Below are 25,989 nucleotides of genomic sequence, written 5' to 3' on the forward strand. Positions count from 1 at the left end.
ACCTGGCCGCACTTTCTTTCAATATTAACCCATCTACATTGTTTTGCAGATTTAGTAAAACTCTCTTGTTTCAACCTTCTCATGTGTTGTGATGCACGTTGCATTTTGCTTACAGCGGAGATGTCGTTACTCAGACAGAACAGATTCTCCTCTCTGCCGAATCTTAGGGAAACATCTACCTCTGTACTTTCAACCTAAAAGTCCCATTTCGGTGGAAATTCCCTTTTAGGAGGAAAAGGAAGAGAACAATTGACATCCCTTCACGGAACCTTATTCAAAGCTACAAAATTGTCTTTTTCATAAAACCTCCTAAAATAGCTATAAAATCAAGTTTTTCATCACAAAAAAGAGGAAATCAAATTAAAACCAGAATAAATGTAAAAACATTCATTGATAATACAAGGCCATTTGAGTTGTGTGTTAAGTGTACAGTGTTGCTTACAGTGCGTCATGCCCCCCCCCTCCTGAATATTAGCATTCTCAACGGAGCAGCAGTCTCTTTTTCTTTTTTTTTCTCTTTTTCTTTTTTACAACAAGCTGTATGCATGTTGTATTATTACATTTAAAAAGTGCCAAATATATTATTGTTGTGCCTGAACCATGGCCCTGTAAAGGTTCAATATTGGACATGGGGGAGTTGAGCAGAGACAGGAAAAGAAGATAATATACCAGAGCCAGTGGCTGACTCTGAACCCGTGAGTGGCGAGTGCAATTCTGTGTACACAATACTTCAGTCTCTCAACTTCAGTGTATCCCTCCCCCATGTCCTTAAAAAAAGAAAAGAAAAAAAAAGAAAACACAAAATAAAACAAAACAGGAAATCACCCCTGATTGGCTCACAATTACCCATGTGGCACAATGGTCGTTTCCTGTAAACTTTTCTCAATGTTCGTAAAAACACCCACCCCATCTTAAACACAAAAATATATAGAAATAATTTTTTTCTTCTTTTTTTTGTCTTTTGTTTTTTTCTTGTTTAACATGGACATATATATTACTAAAGGCCTTAAAACATTTTCTGCTCCTCCTTAAAAGTCACAGTTCCCTTCAGTTGCATCCCGGGTGGATATTCAGCTAGAGAAACCTGTGAGGGAACACAGAGACATTCAAAACGTTACTGTATTATACACAACGTTACTGTATTATACACAAGAGATAACTATGATGACATCTGTAACATGTACCATGTGCTGCAGAGAATCCCTAGCTTACAAATCCTATTCCAAAGACATTTTCTTTTAGATCTATACGACCTGCGATGTCACTACCGCATTCATTCATTCATTCATTCATCAGTAACTCACTCACTCAGTCCCTAGTGGTGGCTCACAGGAAATGTGTTTAGCATCTATAACACTGTGTCCTTGCATCATGATGATTTTAATAGTTTTTTCAAAGAAAAGGAAAATTATGAAGCAAAGATTATTATTCTACAGAGCCTCAGAGTGGCCAGAGAGGCCACGTTTTACTACATTGAGCGCTCAAAATGCTATTGCATGCGCACAAGATGCAATTCGTTCCCACGTTTTGATAAATGTATGTGCACAAGATACGTGTATATACAGAGAGCCTGCACAACAGATCAGCCCTTTTCCCCATGAAGTGCATCTGCTTCAATACTGCTTCAGAGCAAGTGGGCTTGTGATAGGGATTGCAATGTAAATTATACAGTAAATATGGGGATATGGTGAATGTTACAAAGGGTCAGATTAAACCGAATATATATATTTATTACTTGAGATATATTGTATAATATTTGTATATCGTCTGATATCCCTTGTATATTCTTTGTACATATACACGGAATATCCCTTTACCTAGGTACAGGCCAGACCATAATATTCGTTCTCCTATTGGACAGCGACCCCTAGGCGCCAACGACCATACCCCCAATGTCGAGTTCAAAGCTACCGCTAAGACATGTCTCAACATGCCCAGGTTTGCGCAGTAATACGAGACAGAACTGAGGTTGGCACTAGATTATTCACCCTACGTATAAATACGTCGCAGGTGGATACAGAAGCACTTAGCCTAAAAGTGACTTAGACCAAACGTTGAAGCCTTCACCACGATACAACGTGCCGTGAAGTGGGCCCCCTTTGCCCCTAAATAGAGCCTTGAGAACCGCATGCGAATTGATAGCTAAAGTGTCAGAGTTTAACGCTGTATCGTCGAGTTCGACTTATTCTATTGTAAAGTAATAGTCTATTATGTATAGTGTATCGTGCGGCTACCGTTCTACAGTGACCAGCATTACCACCGGTTCGTCGTACCGAGCTAGTGCACTTATCCAGGCTGGGCGGCCTAACCTCGTGCCGCCATCCGAGGGGTCCTAGACGAGAACCGTGTGGATATGTACACCGGAGAACCTACACCGACGAATGCAGAGCCTTTTCCGGCTGGATTATATTGCTTTGGTACTGTGGCTGCTGGAGCAGAGAACCGTCTACCCCACTGCTGTGTGGGATCTACCCTGTGAGGAGCACCGTCGAGCCCGCCTCTAGGACCCACAGAGGCTGGCTAGCTTTCATCCATGCTGCCATGCATACCGGAGTATAGCTGTTGCTTTGTCTACGGACCAAAGGATTATTGCACCGTCTCCTGTATCTGGAGTCTCTTTATTCCTCGTTGATCCAGACTTTTGCTCCCGACAATTCCTCTCCCCTGCTGGCTTACAACCGGAGGGAACCCCCTTAGTATCTCCAGCTGACTACGAGTGTGCCTTATATAATTCTTATGCTACAGGTAGAGCTGCCGCGGTATTGATGTTTTCCTTACCGCACACATTTGCGAAATATTTCCTACCGCTGCGGTTATTACCGCACACACACACACAAAAAGTTTGAATGCATTTTTTTTTGTAGTCTACTCTTTATAGCATATAGCCTGCCTCTAGTCTAAATGTCTATCTTTAGAGGATGACTTTGCAGCATGAATATTGTTTGGGATTCGGCAAGCACGCATTCGTTAAAAGTGAAACACGGATTCGAAGTATCCCCTCGGTGTCGCGACCCTTTCTTCTTCTTATTATTATTATAACGTTACTACTTATGATTACAAAGGCATTCGTTTTGTGGCATTACGTTATATAGTTACACGTTCGTATTTACCGGACCATAGCAAGGCAAGCGTTACTCAATTCATATCTCAGTTCCTTTCTTTGCTCAGAGCGTGCAGAGTTGTACCCATTCTGCGGTCTGTTAATAAAGTTTTCAATCAGACAAGTGTATAGAACGAAGGGCTTTTATTATAACATTTGGTTGCAGTAAAATCATTATGCCTCGTTCCCTGAGGAGCGACGGTACGTCGGTAATCCACTCCGGTCTCCGGTGGGAGCTAACGTATATTAGCCGTGTTGTGACTGAGCTCTGATCAATGGCTGAGATTCAGGAAGTAAAAGCACTGCAAGACGATCCATCGTGTGACGCGTCTCTCTTCTGACCAATCAGTGGTCTGCAATGTTTCACATGACTTTTCTGGTACCCAATAGGGTCGCTTGGAACCTCGATAGAGGAGTAGGGTATATCTGCAGAGCCGCAAGCCCAACGAGAGAAGGGTGCTTTATTATTATAAAAAAAAAAACAGCAGTGACGCGGTATTCAGCCTACTCTTGCGGTGGGCGTGATGTAACAGCGATACCGCGGTAATGCGGTAATCGCGGCAGCTCTAGCTACAGGTGGTATTAATTATACCCATCTTAATATGCTCATGGACTTACGCTCTTGACCTACTTAAGTGTTCTTCGCCATATAAGCGCAATTCATAATTCTCAATATTGTAACCTACTATTGCTGCTCTGCTAATAAATACTTCTAAATATGACTTTCTTTGTTAAGCCGTATTATTGTGTGGGTGTTCACCATATATACCGTGTACTGTATGGCCAGTAATTAAAGTACATAACTAAGTAGTGGTTTAATGATACCATACTCTCAATACAGTCAGGGAATTGTACCCCTCAGTTACAATTGGTCCTTCGAGCCGGAGGAATATCAGTGTAATATCTAAATATAATATTGATATTAACCATGGCCAGTGGTGAACACTCCACAAACGGCTCTCCTAAGCTAGAACGGCAGCAGCGCAGACATCAGCCACCTCCTTACATAGAGGACTACGCTGCCAGTCTAATACCTAGCTTTATACAGACGTTAAATGCGGGAAAAGCGGATAGTAAAAGCATGTCAAACCCTACCGACCAGGCGACCTTGCCAGTAGAGACCCTAGTGGGTTCTAACGTAACTGACCAAGCTCACGGGGGGGACCAGGGGGGACATGACATGACTATACCCCCCGACAACGTCAACGGGACGGTCCCCGGAGAGCTCCAGGATAAAGAAAGCGCTCCAGGGACGGAACCCGACCCACTACCAGAAGAGAAGCGCGCCCAGGAGATAGACCTCCCCATAGCGCGCCAGGAGAACGGATCTCCAACGAGCACTGTCAGAAGCCGATCACCTCCATCAGTGTCTTCCCCCAGCGAGGCGGACAAGATGCTGGCGCAGGCATTCATCGCCGCCCTGGCAGCCTCCACCGAACGCGATCGACTCCAAGCACAGACGCTTAGCGAGCGCGAACACTCTACCATGGAAAGAGAACGCCTGCAGGCTCAACAACTGAGTGAGCGCGAACAATCTGCAGACCAAAGAGAGCGCCTTCACGCGCAACTCCAAGCGCAAGCCCTTAGTGAACGCGAACACTCTGCGACCCAGCGAGAACGCTTCCAGGCGCAGCAAGTGAAGACGACCGCATACGCCTGGAGACCAGACGCCTCCAGACGGAAGAGAATATTGAAAGAGACCGCGCCGACGCCCAGCGCGCCGCCGCCAATGCACAGCGCGACGCAGCCCAAGCCCAGCGCGCCGCCGCCGATGCACAGCGCGACGCCGCCAATGCACAGCGCGACGCAGCCCAAGCCCAGCGCGAAGCAGAGCGCGACCTCGCTCACATCAGGCGCGAAGCCGAGCGCGACCGACTACAAGCGCAGATAATGGAGCAATTGATTGCCAGGGCGACACCCCCTCCCTCCGCACGGAGCTCCAGGGCATCGTCAAGACAAGGGTCTAGGGCACCTTCCCCTACCCGACCAAGCGACCCGGAGCCCGGCCAACAGAAAGAGCCTATCCACGTCTCCGAACCCCCTCCCCGACCGGTCCATGCGAGACCCAGCAACCGGGAAGAACCGGCCTATGCCGCCGAGAGACTGAATAGACGACTGCAAGATCTAGAAGACCTAGCAGAGGAAGAGGAAGAGGAGGAAAGTCAAGCCCACCAGCAGCATCGTACTCCACAGGACCAGGAGGTCCAGTACAGCCCAGACTTTACCCCCGAGGCCCTGCGTTACAGACCCCCGACTCAACTCAAGGGTGAGTTTGACGCACCGCCAACCCCGAGGAACAGCACCTGGGTACCCGGGCTTTGGTACCCACCAAGTACCAGCCCACGACGACACGTACGGGGAGACTCACCCAGGAGGCCTCTCCCCCAACGCTCACCGATGTGCCAGCCATCCATGGCATCGTACCTTGGCACACCGACGTTCCCAGATTTTACACACGAGGACAGAGCACAGTACACGGAACTACGGATGTGCTTAGAGACTATGATGTCCGATGTCCCCGATGAGACGTACAAATATGCTATCCTCCTCAAGCACCTGAAGGTGCCCAGAGCGCATAATATAGCGCTGGCATATTCCAACTCAAGTACCCCATACACCGCGGCTCTAGTAGCCCTCGACCAACGTTATGGACGCATATGGGACTACGTGATACAAGAGATAAGGAATATTGACCGTCTCCCCCCAGCCACAGACAATCGCTCATTGGATGACCTCTCTATCAAGGTACAATCCCTGGTAGGGATGCTGGGGGCACAAAAGGAAAAGGGTAGACACGAACTGTACGCTAACTCTAATGTAGAAAGGATATTAGAGAAGCTTCCTCCCGCCCGACAAGAGCGCTTCAGGCGGCAAAGAGACCACCGTGATCCCAACGGTCCCGAGCCATCCCTCCTAGACCTGGCCGACTTCCTCGCGAGAGAAGTCAGCAGCCTACGACTGGATACGTTCGTGCGGAGTGGACCAAGCCCCAGAGATGGACCTCGGAGATCCAACGATAACCGCAGGCTGGTGACCGTCATGCACCAAGCCGAATCAGTACCGCGGAACAAGAACCACAGCACCCCCTCGACGAAAGAGAAGTGGAAGATTGTATGCCAGTACTGCGAGAAAGAACATTGGCTGTCACAATGTGACACTTTCAAGAAGATGACCGCCGACGAGGTGAGTCAATGGATAAAGTCCAACCGCCGCTGTTACCGCTGTGCGCGCAGCCATATGGCAGCCGAGTGCCGCTTGAAGAAGAGGTGCAGCCGGTGTGACGGCGCCCACTTGGACGTCTTGCATGACAGCAACAGGAAGAAACCCGCACCCCCAAGCAGCACCAGAGTAAGCGTCATGTATATTGACCCCGCCCGCAGCGGGAGCTCCCGAGTGCTCTTGAAGGTGGTCCGAGTGACATTAAGCTACGAGGACAAGGTCATGGACACTTACGCCGTCCTTGACGACGGGTCAGAAAAGACTCTCCTCCTCGCATCCGCTGCAGCCCAGCTGGGTCTGCGGGGGAGCGAAGAAACGATGACGATTCGTACTATAAGAAGAGACCTGAAGACAATAAAGGGTGAGAACGTCTCCTTCACTATCGCAGCAAGCGGGCAGCCAGAGAGGCGGTATAGGATCACTAACGCTTTCACCAGCCAAGACATAGGCCTGTCGCGGTACACCTACCCCATCTCCAAGCTGATGGAAAAATACGTGCACCTGCGTCAACTACCTATACCGCTCATAGACGGCGCCACCCCGACCCTGCTCATAGGATCCGACCACGCACACCTCATCGTCCCGACGGACCGGGTCCACATTGGGCCCAGAGGCTGTCCAGCAGCAGTCGAGACCCGCCTAGGATGGACACTACAAGGCCCCCTCTCCAGGTCTCCCAACCGACCAGCAGCCACTCGCTGCCTCCACTCCAGAGTGACAGAAGAAGACACCACCCTCTTACAGCACGTCGAGAGGCTATGGACACTAGAGACAACGCCCTTTAACCCTTAGAAGTCTAACCTAAATAGCTCCTCCTCCTGAGAATTTCCCCCTTTTTTTTTGTTACATAATATAAAATTACAGATTCATACCTTCAAAATAAGCCATCAATTGTCAAATTTGAGACGATAGTTTTCAATCAATGTCCTATCAAACATTCTGGTAAAATCCTAACACCTTTTCAGTATAGGACTTTGAACTAGATCCAAGTTCATTCAGCTATCTGATGAGAGAACTACACTCCCAGAATTCAATGTGATCATTGTCACTAGAACCATTTCACACCTGGAGCAAAGGCCCAGTCATTCCTTTGTTATTCCAGTGAATGGACCCAGCAGGAGGCCTAGCCTAGCGACAAGCGGCCACTACATAGTTGGGTATTGAAAAAATGCTCATATCCAAAAGTAGTAGATAGATATAGGTCATACATGTAGGTATGCACTTGTCCTAATATACTAACCTACACTGTAGCACTCAACACTTTGATGAACATTGTTACTCAGCTGATAGAGGTGTGCCCTTCCTCAATAAAGCCAGAGAGAGAGAGAGAGAGAGAGAGATAGAGAGAGAGAGATGGTATTTACAGTACTGTACCATATCACATACCATATCACCTTTTGCAGCATACCATGATTACTTATATTGAGATGTTTCAGTACAGTGGATGGTACAGTATATACAGTAAAGTACAGTATATATAGTACTGTAAGAAAAAGAAGCAAACCAATAACAATTTGTGGTTGTATTTCTCTAGAATGAGAGAGAGAGAGAGAGAGAGAGAGAGAGAAAGAAAGAAAGAAAGAAAGAAAGAAAGAAAGAAAGAAAGAAAGAAAGAAAGAAAGAAAGAAAGAAAGAAAGAAAGAAAGAAAGAAAGAAAGAAAGAAAGAAAGAAAGAAAGAAAGAAAGAAAGAAAGAAAGAAAGAAAGAAAGAAAGAATTATTATTGCAGCGATTTTCACTGTTGACTTTTATTTTACTGGCCATCTTTGAACATGCCATATTTTTCTACTAACTGCCTGCTGGCAAAACTATGCTACTCGCTACAGTACCTGCAGATTAGACTACCTGTATATGCGCTGTCAACTCTCGCTCTGACTCCAACCCGTTGAAAGAGACAACACGCATTTCGTGAAGACCCGCCCTACTCTGCCTCTGATTCGCAGACTGTGGGTGGGGGGGCGGGATTCTGACGGGACTCTGAATATGATTGGACCAAAGCAGTAGACAGACACAGGCAGTGGAAGCAGTGCAGGCGGACAGACAGGAGCTTGCAGAGTTGATAGCGGAGAATTTCGAGGATACCTGCTATACGCACTGATGACAGGATATATTTCCTTCCACTTGGTATCACTCTCGAATCACGTTTCAACCACTAACGTTGCTGCCATGAGCCTTCGCTATGGTAGCCTACAAGTGATAAAATAAATAAAACGCCCAACTCGCTGTACAAGAAATTCCTTCTGTGTGTGTGTGTGTGTGCTCTACTGGGCGCACCTTTCTACTCTAGAAAACTGCGAGATAACTCATCATAACTCGTACACACAAGCACTCTGTCTCTACTCATACAGTAGTTGATGTTTTAGCGCGACGTGGGTATATACACGGGCGAGGATGAAAAGCATGTTAGACTACTTTTTATTCATAAGTTAACGTTCCGTCGGGTCCGCGTGTATTCTCGAGAATGATAATAATAATAATGCAGGACCTCTTCAGATTATATTATCAACGACAGACAGTGGGAAACACAACCCCCCCCCCCTCTCGCGCTGAAGAATATGCATATTAGATCACTCAGTGATTAACACCTATGCGCTGTGTGTGTGTGCGCGCGTGCATGTACGTGACGCGTTGTAGTTTCGGGGGAATACAGGGATATTTAGAACTATACAATTGAGCAAGAATTAAACATATTTACAAGTCGTATTATGTTTAGCAAGTAAGGATACATATAGATTACACTATTATGCACTCGAAATTGTCTTTGTGCTATTTTTACAGATTTTTGAAAAACGGGACTTCCTGAGCATTTGTGAGAGATTCTAATTCTTTTGTTCTCCGCCCACGGGAGCAATAGGCCCCGTTGACTTCTAAGGGTTAAGAACGAAAAGAAACACATTCGTTCCAAGGAAGACATTTATGCCATAGCCCTCCTCGAGCAGGGGACAAAGAGAGTCAAAGTCAATGGAGGGATGAGATACGCAACTCCACTCTTGAGGTGAGAGGGTATGCCCACCTTCCACGCCTCAAAAGAAGCGACGGAGCGATATCTACTGAACACCGAGCGGCGCCTAGCCAGAGACCCCGCTCAAGCCACTGTGTACCGCGCTGAGATTGACAAGCTAATCACAGCGGGACACATAAAGAGAATTGACATTCAAGAGGCCGATCAGACGACCGAATCATGGTACGTGCCCCACCACAAGGTCCACCACAACGGCAAGGATCGTATTGTGTTTAACTGCAGCTACCAGATCGGATTACAAAATCTGAATAAAGAGCTCTTGCCCGGCCCAACACTCGGCCCCTCTCTACTAGGCGTGTTGCTACGTTTCCGCCAGAACAAGGTGGCCATCAGCGGCGACATCAAAGGGATGTTCCTGCAGGTGCGACTAGTGGAAGAGGACAAGCCCCTGCTGCGGTTCTTATGGAGAGAGAGGATCGGGGATGAGCAACCATCCATCTATCAATGGGAAGTCCTCCCTTTCGGAACCACATGCAGCCCATGCTGTGCTACGCTGTGCTACGAGGACCCAGCAGCTGACGAGGAGGTCCGACAAAGCGTAGAGAAGAGTTTCTACGTGGACAACTGTCTGCAAAGCGTGGCGGCTTTGATCTCCGGCAGTGGGCCAGCAGCGACCCTCAAGTACTGCGCAGCCTCTCCCCAGAGGACAAGGCAGCAAGCAGCGAGACCTGGATGGCGACCATCCCAGGTGAAGCCCAAGAAATGACATTAGGACTAGTCTGGTGCTTCAAAACAGACTCGCTCCATTATAGACACACACCCCTGACCAAGGAGCAGGGAAGGTCGATTTCACTACCGACCACCAGACGGAGTGTATACAGAACACTCGCCAGACAATATGACCCGTTAGGATGTATTCTACCTTACACCACCAGGGCAAAGATGATTGTACGAGAGCTGTGGGACAAGGACCAGGGCTGGGACGACCCCATACCCGACCACCTTGCTTCCACATGGAGAGAGTGGGAAACAGAACTCAACTCGCTCCCAGGTGTCAACATACGCCGCAGCTACTTCCCACCCACAGTGCGGCTGGAGACGTGCCAGATGGACCTGCACGTCTTCAGCGACGCCTCCGAAGTAGCCTACGGTTCGGTGGCCTACTTGCGGGCCCGAGAGGAGGGAGGAGAAATACATACCGCCTTCATCCTGGCTCGTTCAAGAATAGCCCCCCGCAAGCAACAATCGATCCCGCGTCTAGAGCTCTGCGCAGCCCTAGTAGGAGCGCAACTCGCCACGTTAATCCAACGTGAACTCACCATTCCGGTGCAAAGAACAATCCTGTGGTCAGACTCCATGACCGTACTCACATGGATCCAGTCCGATTCGTGTAGATACAAGGTCTTCGTGGGAGTCAGAATCACAGAGATCCAAGATTTAACAGAATCAGCATGCTGGAGGTACGTGGACACAAAACAGAACCCAGCAGACGTCATCACACAGGGAATGTCCCTGGATGACCTCACACGTCACAATCTCTATAGTGACGGTCCCGAGTTCCTCAAGCTCCCGGAAGAAGAGTGGCCTAACCCCACCCCACGGGAGGCTAGTCAAGAGGAGGCAGAGATGAAGAAATCTATGTTCTGTGGGTTGACGCACACACCAGTCCCCACAGACCCCAACATAGACGACTGCCCCACCCTTGAGAGTGCGCAGCTAAAGACATTCCTGTGGCACCACCCTGAGGTTCCCTCCACTACTGACATTAATGCAGCTAATTACGAAGAAGCAGAACTCCTTCTGCTACAGCGAGCCCAAAGAGACTCGTTCCCCGACGAGCTAGACTGTCTGCAGGGATCAAAGCCAGTCCCGTCAGACAGCAGACTGCTCCACTTGGCCCCTGAGCGCGACGCCCATGATCTCATCAGAGTGGGTGGTCGTCGGAGAAGGGCCCCGGACTTAACGGATGACGTCAAGTTCCCGATAGTTCTCAACAGCCGACACAAGGTCACAGAGCTCATCATAAAGAAATACGACGAGGACGTGCACCACGCTGGGGCAGAGAGAGTCTTCGCTGAAATCAGACGTCGCTATTGGATACTGCAAGGAAGAGAAGCAGTACGACGCTTCCAGCGGACATGTCTAGACTGTCGCAAGTGGCGAGCACAGCCCAGTATACCCAGGATGGCTGACCTACCCCCCTGTCGCCTCCGACTCGGCGACAAGCCCTTTCACTCCACCGGTATGGACTGCTTCGGCCCGCTGTATGTGAAGAAAGGAAGAGGGACGGAGAAGCAGTGGGGTATTGTATTCAAATGCATGACCACTCGAGCGATACACATAGAACTCCTTCCAACCATGAGCACGGACTCATTCCTTATGGCCTTCCGGAGATTCACAGCGAGGAAAGGAAAACCGTCTATATTATTGTCTGATCACGGGACAAACTTCAAAGGCGGAGAAAGAGAGCTGAGAGAGAGCTTCCAAGCTATGGGCCCAGAACTTAAGACCCACCTAGCTCCCTCTCAGATTGATTTCCAGTTTAACCCCCCGAACGCCCCTCACTTCGGGGGAACTTGGGAAAGGGAAGTACGTTCAATAAAGACAGCCCTGTACGCCGTGCTTGGGGCCCAGACCGTGGCGGAAGAAGTCCTCACGACAGTCCTCACGGAGATCGAGGGAGTATTGAACTCAAAGCCCCTCGGTTACGTCTCAAGTGATGTAGCAGATGTCGACCCAGTCACCCCCAACACTCTCTTGATGGGGCGGCTGGACCTCGCGCTCCCACAGACAGTGTACAGACCTGAGGAAGCGAACGGCCGAAGAATGTGGAGGTACAGTCAAGTATTGGCTGACAAGTTTTGGAACCGTTTCCTCCTCCACTATCTACCGTCTCTACAGACCCGCCAGAAATGGGTAAAAGAAAGAGACAATTTGACGGAGGGCACAGTCGTCATGATTATAGACCAGTCACTACCCCGAGCTATGTGGCCGGCCGGCCGCGTAAGCAAAGTGATCACTGGTGCCGACGGAAAGGTCAGAGCGGCAGAAGTGCTCGTCCAGGGACGGACATACACCCGACCCGTGGCGAGGCTGATAGAGTTGCCAAGGCTACCTGATTCCCTTGATGACGACCATGACCCACTGACTTTGTGAATTGCCCTACTCCTCACAACGGACATTGAGTAGTGGACAAGACGGTTAATCTGTCTCTGCTTATCTAATTAGGTGCGGACTAATTAGGAGGCGGCTGTTACAAAGGGTCAGATTAAACCGAATATATATATTTATTACTTGAGATATATTGTATAATATTTGTATATAGTCTGATATCCCTTGTACATTCTTTGTACATATACACGGAATATCCCTTTACCTAGGTACAGGCCAGACCATAATATTCGTTCTCCTATTGGACAGCGACCCCTAGGCGCCAACGACCATACCCCCAATGTCGAGTTCAAAGCTACCGCTAAGACATGTCTCAACATGCCCAGGTTTGCGCAGTAATACGAGACAGAACTGAGGTTGGCACTAGATTATTCACCCTACGTATAAATACGTCGCAGGTGGATACAGAAGCACTTAGCCTAAAAGTGACTTAGACCAAACGTTGAAGCCTTCACCACGATACAACGTGCCGTGAAGTGGGCCCCCTTTGCCCCTAAATAGAGCCTTGAGAACCGCGTGCGAATTGATAGCTAAAGTGTCAGAGTTTAACGCTGTATCGTCGAGTTCGACTTATTCTATTGTAAAGTAATAGTCTATTATGTATAGTGTATCGTGCGGCTACCGTTCTACAGTGACCAGCATTACCACCGGTTCGTCGTACCGAGCTAGTGCACTTATCCAGGCTGGGCGGCCTAACCTCGTGCCGCCATCCAAGGGGTCCTAGACGAGAACCGTGTGGATATGTACACCGGAGAACCTACACCGACGAATGCAGAGCCTTTTCCGGCTGGATTATATTGCTTTGGTACTGTGGCTGCTGGAGCAGAGAACCGTCTACCCAACTGCTGTGTGGGATCTACCCTGTGAGGAGCACCGTCGAGCCCGCCTCTAGGACCCACAGAGGCTGGCTAGCTTTCATCCATGCTGCCATGCATACCGGAGTATAGCTGTTGCTTTGTCTACGGACCAAAGGATTATTGCACCGTCTCCTGTATCTGGAGTCTCTTTATTCCTCGTTGATCCAGACTTTTGCTCCCGACAATTCCTCTCCCCTGCTGGCTTACAACCGGAGGGAACCCCCTTAGTATCTCCAGCTGACTACGAGTGTGCCTTATATAATTCTTATGCTACAGGTGGTATTAATTATACCCATCTTAATATGCTCATGGACTTACGCTCTTGACCTACTTAAGTGTTCTTCGCCATATAAGCGCAATTCATAATTCTCAATATTGTAACCTACTATTGCTGCTCTGCTAATAAATACTTCTAAATATGACTTTCTTTGTTAAGCCGTATTATTGTGTGGGTGATCACCATATATACCGTGTACTGTATGGCCAGTAATTAAAGTACATAACTAAGTAGTGGTTTAATGATACCATACTCTCAATACAGTCAGGGAATTGTACCCCTCAGTTACAGTGAATGTACACATTTAAAAATCACAGGTCTAATTATAAGCGTTAATCATGTTATATGCGTCCATCCACATTTTACGCATTGTTGGCAATGAGCCAGGTGCACCTATAGGACTAACCTATCAAATTAACCAGACATCAATTCTTCACATAGCCGGGAAAAAAAACAGTTTGCTGAAAAAACTTGCCAGACAACCATAGCTAATACCAACCTTCTGCCCTGACTCCATGTTATTAAGGCATATTAGGGCTACTTAAAAACAATGCAAATATTAGAGTAAAGGTCCAAGGATAATGCATGAACATGATTAACTTAGAATGTAAAACAGCGGGCACATAGCTCTTTTCTATTTAGAGGATGCCTGACGGTGTTGTTGAATGAGTTGTGTGCGTCTCTAGTCTCTACGCATGGTGGGTATACTTGGATTAAGACATACCGTAGTTGCATGTTGATAGCCTACCTATGCGTTCAATGTAGGTCTTATAAAATAGTGAAGAAATGTATGCCAAATTAAAGTTGATTTAATAGTTTAGTCCATAATTGTCAATGTCCAGTTGGTGCACTTGGTACCTCACTGAATCTGTGCGTAAGAATGTGTGGATGCGCGAAAAACATGCATTGCAAAATTAGGCCTGTGATTTTAAAGAATACACCATGATGTAAGCCCATGAAGCCAATTAGCTGTTGATAAAGCTCTACTATAGTGAACACATGGTGATTGATATCCTAATCTAGCAAACTACCCAGTATTTATCAATTGAGATGCAATGATAGTGACTGGATTTGATACAGTGCATTCGTTTGCGATTACTATCGTTTTGTCTTTGCGCAGTAATGTTATTTTCTTTTCTTTTTTGAGAAGTTTGGAATGCACATCACATCCAGCTCTCTAAAATCACCAATGTTTAACAATATCCTTGTAAATTGCCTTTTACTAACAATAATCCCCTGCCAAGCCAGTGTTGTCAACATGTCTTGATAACTCATCCCCAAGCTAAAGTGTGCTAAAAAAAAAAAAAAAAAAAAAAAAAAAAAAAATCGAACCCCGACTAACCTTAATGTCATGCACTTGTCCTAATAAACTAACCTACACTGTAACACGCAACACTTTGATGAACATTGTTACTCAGCTGATAGAGTTATACCCTTCTTGCTGTCTTGTCGCACAGAACTTGTAAGTCGCTTTGGATAAAAGCGTCAGCTAAATGACTAAATGTAAAATGTAAATGTAAAGCTTAATTAAAGAGTCTCTATCCATAGCTAGTTCAAGTTTCTTTATTAGTTGTCATACAAAAATACAGAATACTTTTATATGAAATGCTTTTTTCTGTACTGCTCCTGAGAGTGTGCTAGATAAAGATAAAAATAGATAAGTATAAAATAGAAAGTCAAAAGTACGTAAACAAGTGTAAACAAGTGTTCAATATCCATATATACAATATACAATACAGAGTAGGAAAAATGAGTAACTGAGTTACAATACAATATACAGTACAATGCAGAAATGGGATGAGGTACAACTTAGGGTAAGGTGCAATGAGGTATGAGTTGTAGTGCAAATCTCTTTACCAATAAATATAAAGTGTGTTAAAGTGTCTAAAGTGGGTAAAGTGGGTGCTCACTGCTACAGTGAGTTGTTTGTTTAAAGTGAGTGTGTGCGTGTGGATGTGTGTGCTGTGAGTGTATTTGATGGTTTGTTACATAGTGTTATTGTCGTTGAGCATCCTGATGGCCTGGGGATAGAAGCTTCTTCTGAGTCTTTCTGTGCTTGCCATGAGACTCCGGTATTGCTTGCCTGACCGCAGCAGTTCAAAGAGGCAGTTGTTTGGGTGGCTAGAGTCTTTGATTATTCTCTTAGCCTTACCCCTGCAACGCTTGTTGTAAATGTCTTAGAGAGTGGGAAGCCCACCTCCAATTGTGCAGTCGGCTGAACGGGCCACTCTCTGTAGTCTGCTACGGTCTTGTGCAGTGCTATTCCCAAACCAGGAGGTGATGTTGCCAGTCAGGATGCTCTCTATTGTGCATGAGTAGAAGTTCTTAAGGATCTTCGGACTCACTTTGAACTTCCTTAGGCGCCTAAGGAAGTAGAGGCGTTGCCGTGCCTTCTTCACTACACTGTCAATGTGTGTGGTCCATGTCAAGTCCTCGGATATGTGGACTCCGAGGTACGTAAAACTGTTCACTCTCTCGACCGGTGCCCCCTCGATGCTGAGGGGGCTGTAGTCCCTGACCCTCGACCTCCTAAAGTCCACAACCATCTCTTTTGTTTAGCTGACGTTCAGGGAGCGCTACAACCAAGGACGAGAGCCGTAAGCAGGTGGTGGCTGGAATGAACAACTTGGTTGATCCCCACAACTCTATTATTTAATTTGTGACAACAATTTAACCAAACCGTGGGAACAAATTGTATCTCGTGTGCACGAATGAACCAAAACGTGGGAACAAATTGTATCTTCTGCCCACTAATTCATCAAAACTGAAGATTGTATTTCGAAGTTTGAATTGTATCTTCAAAATGCATTGAGCATTTTGAGTGGTCAATGTAGTAAAATGTGGCCTTTATATATATTTCTATGGCCACTCCAGGGCTCTGTATCATTCCCTTTAATATCGAGAATCATATCGCAATTGACCCATCTCAAACCCCGCCCCCTCATTTCTTGATCCTCCAATCACAACTGCTGACAAACAAAGTTGGTCCAAGGGAAGCAACAGTTGTGATTGGAGGATCAAGAAAAGAGGACAGGGTTTGAGATAGGTCAATTGCAGTATCTGTCAAAAGAATTGCAGTATAATTTTTTGCTCAAATCGTTCAGCCGTAGTAATAGGTACAAAAAACAAGGCTTATATTCATTTACCATATCAAGATTTAGTCTTCTTTTTTAACACTCCGTTCTTTCCGAGGCACCAGCACCTTGCGGAGGTATGGTATGATTAAATAGGCCGCAAAGAAGAAGATGTGACCACAGAAATAGACGGACGAATACACCTGGAAGACAGAAGTGATGGGAAAAACAAATTAATTCCATTATCAAATAAATGAATAAATAAACGCATACATTTTCACATCAGACTCCTGATCCCCATCATAAGAGCAACACTATTAACAAAGTGCCCAGAGGGACACCTTAATCACTTGCTATGAAAACGCTCAGTGTGGAGCAGCGTTAATGATACACAGAACTATTAACGGCCCAATCGGTGATCCAAGCGGAAACCAACAGGTGACGTGTTCTCATTCTCTAGCTGATTGACTTGATACAAGGATTTTTTTTAATGGTTTAAGTTTAAGTTTATTTGGATCCCCATTAGCCACAGCAGTGCTAATGGTATCTGCTGTAAACACGCTCTGATTCACAATGAGTTTCAAAAAGCTTATTTTCCACCGACGGGTCAAACTCTTCCAAGTATGTATGTGAATATACCCCACATTGTTAACACTTTGATTGCCTAAGGCTAAATTCATGATATACCATAGGTTGCCAGCTCTATTTGTCTATGGAGAAATTCCCCTTCTTTGCAGGGCTATAACTTTTTAAATTCTATTGCTAAATTGCCATTATTAGGGCCCATTCAATGTCCTATATGTATTGTTCAGGGTGTATGAACGTTAAACTTTTTCATTCACATATTCATACTAAAATATGATCTAAAGTATAAGTATGTTTTCATCTCTTTCTGCAGCTTCTCCAGAATGTGATTTATAGCCCCAAATGCATTATATTGATGATCAAATACAGTTTGATAGCAATCGGCGCGATATAAAAAAATTCAACTGGACAGACTTCTGGAAGTTACTACACGTCATTTGATGTTGACCGGATGGGCGAGGGGGCGTTTATAATTCCGTGGGCAGCGTTATACCATTCATCTAATGTGGGTCAAATGTTCATCAGATCAGTTAGTATAGAAGACATTGAAAAATAACGCTGAATCTTACCGTATCTTCCTCGCGCCGTTGGGCGATGAGCGTGGAGTATACATTTTCCTATTATGGGATGTTGGAATACCCGGTCCATTTCCAGGTTGTATAATGGTATTTATACGTCCAAATCATGTTGTTTATCGAGTTATTGGCAACGGATCGCTATGTATTGTGACGAGCTAGAGTGCCGGGACCTTTACAGAGTGCCCGGAAGTAATATGGGAGAACAACACATCGTCCAAGTAACTTCCTGTTAGGCGATTGCGCCGATCGGCCACCAGATGGTGCTCTTGAACCGCTAGAGGGTTCAGTGGGGCTTTTTGGTGGGTCTCAGGCCAGCGGATGGGAAATATGAATCCGATCACAGATTTTTGAAATATTGATATCAAAGACGAGTTACGGCGTCTTCGGCAACTTGAGCATGGCGGGGAAGGACGCCTAAACACGTCTTCCGGCAGTTAAAGTGTTATGGTAACAAAAACATTAAAAATAAATAAAATAAATAAAAAGGATTGGGCCTTTAACAGAGTTACCTGGAGCCATCTTTCATAGGCGAAGAGGTTGAATGGCACCAGGGGGTAGCCCATGAAGAGCCAATGGATGAACTGCTGCACTATATAGATGAGGGGGTAGAGGGGACTGTTGGCCAGCCTCGTCAGCAAGGGGCTGTCTCTCACTAGTGCCTGGGCCTGTGACAAGACAGACGCACACAATATTATTCACATAGGTTGGTTTGATCCAACTTACCAATACATTTAATAATTATACTCTTTCAACAAACCCAATTGACCTATGTCAAACCCCACCCTCTTTTCTTGATCCAAACTTCGTTTCGATTGTCGAGGGAAACAACAGTTGTGATTGGAGGATCAATAAAAGAGGGCGGGGCTTGAGATAGTCAATTGTGCACCGTTCTTTTTTTTCTTTTTCTTACACCATTCTACAGACAGACACACAGACACAAATGCATGTGTACTCACATACTATCAGCAATAAAAAAGAAAAAGTTATAATAATAATTACAACGGATATTGAATAATAATTATCCCTTAACAGGTTCAGCGCCAGAGGTCGCTATGGGCGTATGGCCGTTGTGTGCCAGTGCTTTGTTCAATGGGGATAAATGCTGGTGTTTGCAGTGCTAAAACTATATTAAATATTATAGCTATGGATCTAATAACATTGTCAGTGAGTTTGTCGGTGAGTTTCTTCCGGTCAACATGCAAAAAACAGATAATTTTTTCATCCATACATTTCCATTTTATACCGTGGTGAATATGAGTATAGTTTTAGAGTGATTCTGTGTAATCCCGGGAAACAATGCCAAACAGCGTTTTACTGCATTTCATTATAAATCGTGCCATTTCTCGCCTGGATCAATAATCAATCTGAAATCAACGCTAAATTATCGGTATTATGTTTCATCATGCATGCAAGAAAGGGGGGGGGGGTAGTTTTTCTATTCTTCGATCGCCACCAACGGAATACGCTACACAGTACATTACAGACACACGCTCCGATCGCGGGGAAAGAATTATCGGATCAACGCAAGATTGATAACATATAGTCCTTACCTTGTCTATGATGTACTGCAAAAAGAATAATCCAATTATCTGATCGCCATTCCAAATACATATCGCGATCGTGTTTCCAACGTTATTCAGCATTGCACATGAACGGGAGGGGGGGGGGGGGGGGGGGGTGACCCTCGTCGATGCATCGTTATAAGCGCTTGTCTTGCCGGAGTATTTAGACCCCGCACGCACGCTGCAGCTCGGCCCAGACAACAAGCGCCACATCGTTTCAAATGGAGTGCAATAGCGGCCGCAAGGCGTTAGACGGCGGTATTGGCCGTTTGCGATCTCAGACCCATTCCCAATGATAACATCAGGCTGGATGGATGAATTATGAATGGATATAGCGAATAAAAGAAATAACGACCAAAACCCGACTTTTCTCAGGTTTGGCGCTCAAGCGATGGCGAGTTAACCCGACTTATCTCGGGTCTGGTGTCCAATGTGTTAATCATCACGGTAACCTAGTAATATGGCTCGATTCCGAGACATTGTTGTCAATTTCTACTCTATATTCAAAGAGAGACTAGAGGAATGACACAAAAGCAGCCTGGTCTCCCGCCTCCAGAGCAGTGACGAGGACAACCATCAGCCTGGTCTCCCGCCTCCAGAGCAGTGACGAGGACAACCAACATCCTGGTCTCCCGCCTCCAGAGCAGTGACGAGGACAACCAACAAGCAGCCTGGTCTCCCGCCTCCAGAGCAGTGACGAGGACAACCATCAGCCTGGTCTCCCGCCTCCAGAGCCGTGACGAGGACAACCATCAGCCTGGTCTCCCGCCTCCAGAGCAGTGACGAGGACAACCAGCCTGGTCTCCCGCCTCCAGAGCCGTGACGAGGACGACCAACAAGCAGCCTGGTCTCCCGCCTCCAGAGCAGTGACGAGGACAACCAACATCCTGGTCTCCCGCCTCCAGAGCAGTGACGAGGACAACCAACATCCTGGTCTCCCGCCTCCAGAGCAGTGACGAGGACAACCAACATCCTGGTCTCCCGCCTCCAGAGCAGCGACGAGGACAACCAACAAGCAGCCTGGTCTCCTGCCTCCAGAGCAGCGACGAGGACAACCATCAGCCTGGTCTCCCGCCTCCAGAGCCGTGACGAGGACAACCAGCCTGGTCTCCCGCCTCCAGAGCCGTGACGAGGACAACCAACATCCTGGTCTCCCGCCTCCAGAGCAGTGACGAGGACAACCAACAAGCAGCCTGGTCTCCTGCCTCCAGAGCAGTGACGAGGACAACCAACATCAGCCTGGTCTCCCACCTCCAGAGCAGTGACGAGGACAACCAACATCAGCCTGGTCTCCCGCCTCCAGAGCAGTGACGAGGACAACCAACAAGCAGCCTGGTCTCCTGCCTCCAGAGCAGTGACGAGGACAACCAACAAGCAGCCTGGTCTCCCGCCTCCAGAGCAGTGACGAGGACGACCAACATCAGCCTGGTCTCCTGCCTCCAGAGCAGTGACGAGGACAACCAGCCTGGTCTCCCGCCTCCAGAGCAGTGACGAGGACAACCAGCCTGGTCTCCCGCCTCCAGAGCCGTGACGAGGACAACCAACCTGGTCTCCCGCCTCCAGAGCAGTGACGAGGACAACCAGCCTGGTCTCCCGCCTCCAGAGCAGTGACGAGGACAACCAACAAGCAGCCTGGTCTCCCGCCTCCAGAGCAGTGACGAGGACAAGCAGCCTGGTCTCCCGCCTCCAGAGCAGTGACGAGGACAACCAACAAGCAGCCTGGTCTCCCGCCTCCAGAGCAGTGACGAGGACAACCAACATCCTGGTCTCCCGCCTCCAGAGCAGTGACGAGGACAACCAACAAGCAGCCTGGTCTCCCGCCTCCAGAGCAGTGACGAGGACAACCAACATCCTGGTCTCCCGCCTCCAGAGCAGTGACGAGGACAACCAACAAGCAGCCTGGTCTCCCGCCTCCAGAGCAGTGACGAGGACAACCATCAGCCTGGTCTCCCGCCTCCAGAGCAGTGACGAGGACAACCAACATCAGCCTGGTCTCCCGCCTCCAGAGCAGTGACGAGGACAACCAACATCAGCCTGGTCTCCCGCCTCCAGAGCAGTGACGAGGACAACCAACATCAGCCTGGTCTCCTGCCTCCAGAGCAGTGACGAGGACAACCAACATCAGCCTGGTCTCCTGCCTCCAGAGCAGTGACGAGGACAACCAACATCAGCCTGGTCTCCCGCCTCCAGAGCAGTGACGAGGACAAGCAGCCTGGTCTCCCGCCTCCAGAGCAGTGACGAGGACAACCAACATCCTGGTCTCCCGCCTCCAGAGCAGTGACGAGGACAACCAACATCCTGGTCTCCCGCCTCCAGAGCAGTGACAAGGACAACCAACATCAGCCTGGTCTCCCGCCTCCAGAGCAGTGACGAGGACAACCAACATCCTGGTCTCCTGCCTCCAGAGCAGTGACGAGGACAACCAGCATCCTGGTCTCCTGCCTCCAGAGCAGTGACGAGGACAACCAGCCTGGTCTCCTGCCTCCAGAGCAGTGACGAGGACAACCAACATCCTGGTCTCCCGCCTCCAGAGCAGTGACGAGGACAACCAACATCCTGGTCTCCCGCCTCCAGAGCAGTGACGAGGACAACCAACATCAGCCTCTATGTGCATCGCAGCGACAGGCGGCTGAAAGCTAAACAGCATTTAACTTCTCTTAAAGGGTCGTCTACGTTTATATATATATATACAAAAACACCATCCCATTTGTCAAACAGAATCCTTCCACTCCAACCAAGAAGGACTTGCGCCAGTGTTTTGTTTTTTTGAGACATTGGTGTAGAAGATGTTAGCATTAGGTAGCAACATGCAACGTAACAACTGGAAGAGGATGGGGGGCATGAAGCATTCTAAATTCAGTTGTTAAAAAAACACGCCAACATTTAGAGATAGAAGATAAGATACCAGTTTCCTCTCTGTGCATTCAGTAGAACGCTATCTGGCCACGTTAGCCTAGCTTAGCACAATGAATGGAAACGGACATGAACGGTTAGCCTACGCATTGTCCAACTAACACCTCTCCCGAAGGCTAACTGGCCATGTCCGCTTCCATTCATTGTGCTAAGCTAGGCTAACATGCAGCCAGATAGCGTTCTACTGAACGCACAGAGAGGAAACTGGTATCTATCATCTTGTCTCTCTCTGAAGACGGTAAGCTAATTTCACAAAATGTTGGCGTGTTCCTTTAAGCATATTCATGCTTCACACCATCCATTAATAGCACGCCGTTATACAGTTCCTGCTTCCACCATCTCAAAAACCAAAGCACTGGTGCAAAGTGCTCTCGAGGGAAACTGAAAGCAGTCCTAGTTTGTGACAAATCCAACAGGCTTCATAAAGACCTAATTGTTCTATTGTTCATAAAGAACATCCTGCATATATCTACCTGGTATTATAATCTGTCTACTATCACCTCTGCTCATCATCACCCTCTACATTGATTATCTATGATTATCACCTATTTATGACAAAACTATATGATCTGTCTGGGTTTACTGTAGGATCACAGACGAGCTCTAGAAATACCATGCGCCCACATATTAGGAAGAGGATGGAAGCTTCAAGTTCATGAAGACATTTTCAAGGTGCAACGGTCACAAATTATACATCAATGGACTCATATAATGATTTTATTTTACCTTATCAATGACCCTGTGAAGGTCTTAATGACAATTAAAAAAAATCAACATTTAGATTGGCTATTTTAGCTCTACTGAATTATGCACAATTCAAAGTGTAATTGCAATTATTCACTTTCAATCAAAAATGCTGCTTACACTGTAGAACAAGCAGCCTATCTTAAAAGTGTTTAGAGGTGTTTTTGGCCAACAGCTCGGCTAGCAGAGGGGGCTGGTACATGACTGAGAGGGGGCTGTGGTACATGACTGAGAGGGGGCTGGTACATGACTGAGAGGGGGCTGGTACATGACTGAGAGGGGGCTGTGGTACATGACTGAGAGGGGGCTGGTACATGACTGAGAGGGGGCTGGTACATGACTGAGAGGGGGCTGTGGTACATGACTGAGAGGGGGCTGTGGTACATGACTGAGAGGGGGCTGTGGTACATGACTGAGAGGGGGCTGTGGTACAGGACTGAGAGGGGGCTGGTACATGACTGAGAGGGGGCTGGTACATGACTGAGAGGGGGCTGTGGTACATGACTGAGAGGGGGCTGTGGTACATGACTGAGAGGGGGCTGTGGTACATGACTGAGAGGGGGCTGTGGTACATGACTGAGAGGGGGCTGGTACATGACTGAGAGGGGGCTGTGGTACATGACTGAGAGGGGGCTGTGGTACATGACTGAGAGGGGGCTGGTACATGACTGAGAGGGGGCTGGTACATGACTGAGAGGGGGCTGGTACATGACTGAGAGGGGGCTGGTACATGACTGAGAGGGGGCTGGTACATGACTGAGAGGGGGCTGGTACATGACTGAGAGGGGGCTGGTACATGACTGAGAGGGGGCTGGTACATGACTGAGAGGGGGCTGGTACATGACTGAGAGGGGGCTGGTACATGACTGAGAGGGGGCTGTGGTACATGACTGAGAGGGGGCTGGTACATGACTGAGAGGGGGCTGGTACATGACTGAGAGGGGGCTGGTACATGACTGAGAGGGGGCTGTGGTACATGACTGAGAGGGGGCTGGTACATGACTGAGAGGGGGCTGGTACATGACTGAGAGGGGAGCTGGTACATGACTGAGAGGGGGCTGGTACATGACAGAGAGGGGGCTGTGGTACATGACTGAGAGGGGGCTGGTACATGACTGAGAGGGGGCTGGTACATGACTGAGAGGGGGCTGGTACATGACTGAGAGGGGGCTGGTACATGACTGAGAGGGGGCTGGTACATGACTGAGAGGGGGCTGGTACAGGACTGAGAGGGGGCTGGTACATGACTGAGAGGGGGCTGGTACATGACTGAGATGGGGCTGTGGTACATGACTGAGAGGGGGCTGTGGTACATGACTGAGAGGGGGCTGGTACATGACTGAGAGGGGGCTGGTACATGACTGAGAGGGGGCTGGTACATGACTGAGAGGGGGCTGTGGTACAGGACTGAGAGGGGGCTGGTACATGACTGAGAGGGGGCTGTGGTACAACAGCTAGGCTAGCAGAGGGGGCTGGTACATGACTGAGAGGGGGCTGGTACATGACTGAGAGGGGGCTGGTACATGACTGAGAGGGGGCTGTGGTACAACAGCTAGGCTAGCAGAGACGCATCTGCTTCCATTCAGTTGTGCTAAGCTAGCTTGTAGCCGGATAGTTTTCTACTGAAGACACAGTGAAGAAATTGGTTCTTGTCTTCTTGTCGGACTCTGGAGAAGACTGTAAGTGCATTTCCCATAATGTTAGTGTTCCTTTAAGGTTCACATGCAAGTGTCCTGCAGATGAACGTTTTCCAAATTATAAGCCAGTATATATTACACTATCTATATTTACAATCTACTTTTGTCATGTCACACTATATAGTTATATTATAGACGCACTAAAATCTCACAGATTTAGTCAAACTTTTGGTACAAAAAGTGTACATTACATTAATTACAAGCATATTATACCATTATATATCGATTGGCATATGTGAGTTTCAAAGTAGCCCACTTGCCATGACTACAGTTTCATCCAAGTTGCTCATCCCTGCTCCAGAGACGAGCATCTATCTGACCTGTCTGACCTCTGACCTGTCTCTCTACGTTGACGATGATGAACTCCAGGGAGAAGCACAGGATGTAGCCGGAGTGCAGGCCGTGCCAGACGGCCAGGAACGTCAGCGTGGCGACCTGGGACAGGAGCTTGTTGCCCAGGAACTTCAACCGCTTGAACACGTGCCTGAAAACAAACCAGTAGTTAGGGACCAGGTGTTCTGTACCCGGGTATCACTGTAAGATAAACCAGGTGTTCTGTACCCGGGTATCACTGTAGGATAAACCAGGTGTTCTGTACCCGGGTATCACTGTAGGATAAACCAGGTGTTCTGTACCCGGGTATCACTGTAGGATAAACTAGTGTTCTGTACCCGGGTATCACTGTAGGATAAACTAGTGTTCTGTACCCGGGTATCACTGTAGGATAAACCAGGTGTTCTGTACCCGGGTATCACTGTAGGATAAACTAGTGTTCTGTACCCGGGTATCACTGTAGGATAAACTAGTGTTCTGTACCCGGGTATCACTGTAGGATAAACTAGTGTTCTGTACCCGGGTATCACTGTAGGATAAACCAGTGTTCTGTACCCGGGTATCACTGTAGGATAAACTAGTGTTCTGTACCCGGGTATCACTGTAGGATAAACTAGTGTTCTGTACCCGGGTATCACTGTAGGATAAACTAGGTGTTCTGTACCCGGGTATCACTGTAGGATAAACTAGTGTTCTGTACCAGGGTATCACTGTAGGATAAACTAGTGTTCTGTACCCGGGTATCACTGTAGGATAAACTAGTGTTCTGTACCCGGGTATCACTGTAGGATAAACTAGTGTTCTGTACCCGGGTATCACTGTAGGATAAACTAGTGTTCTGTACCCGGGTATCACTGTAGGATAAACTAGTGTTCTGTACCCGGGTATCACTGTAGGATAAACTAGTGTTCTGTACCC

The 25,989-nt window shown here is 47.7% G+C and overlaps 1 protein-coding gene across 1 annotated transcript in view; it reads right to left on the reverse strand.

The window, feature by feature from the left end:
- Positions 1 to 959: 959 nt before the first annotated feature.
- Positions 960 to 25,989, reverse strand: part of lpcat3 (lysophosphatidylcholine acyltransferase 3) — a 67,082-nt gene continuing 42,052 nt past the window's right edge. The window contains exons 10-13 of the mRNA XM_084335801.1: positions 25,075 to 25,222; positions 18,332 to 18,487; positions 16,732 to 16,862; positions 960 to 1,084 (exon numbers count right to left, since the gene is read on the reverse strand). Of these exons, the coding sequence (XP_084191927.1) occupies positions 16,743 to 16,862; positions 18,332 to 18,487; positions 25,075 to 25,222 (424 nt within the window). The 3' untranslated portion in view covers positions 960 to 1,084; positions 16,732 to 16,742. The remainder of the gene's footprint in view (positions 1,085 to 16,731; positions 16,863 to 18,331; positions 18,488 to 25,074; positions 25,223 to 25,989) is intronic.

Source organism: Notolepis coatsorum (assembly GCF_963971535.1).
Source record: "Notolepis coatsorum genome assembly, chromosome: 19".
Lineage (NCBI taxonomy): Eukaryota > Metazoa > Chordata > Actinopteri > Aulopiformes > Paralepididae > Notolepis > Notolepis coatsorum.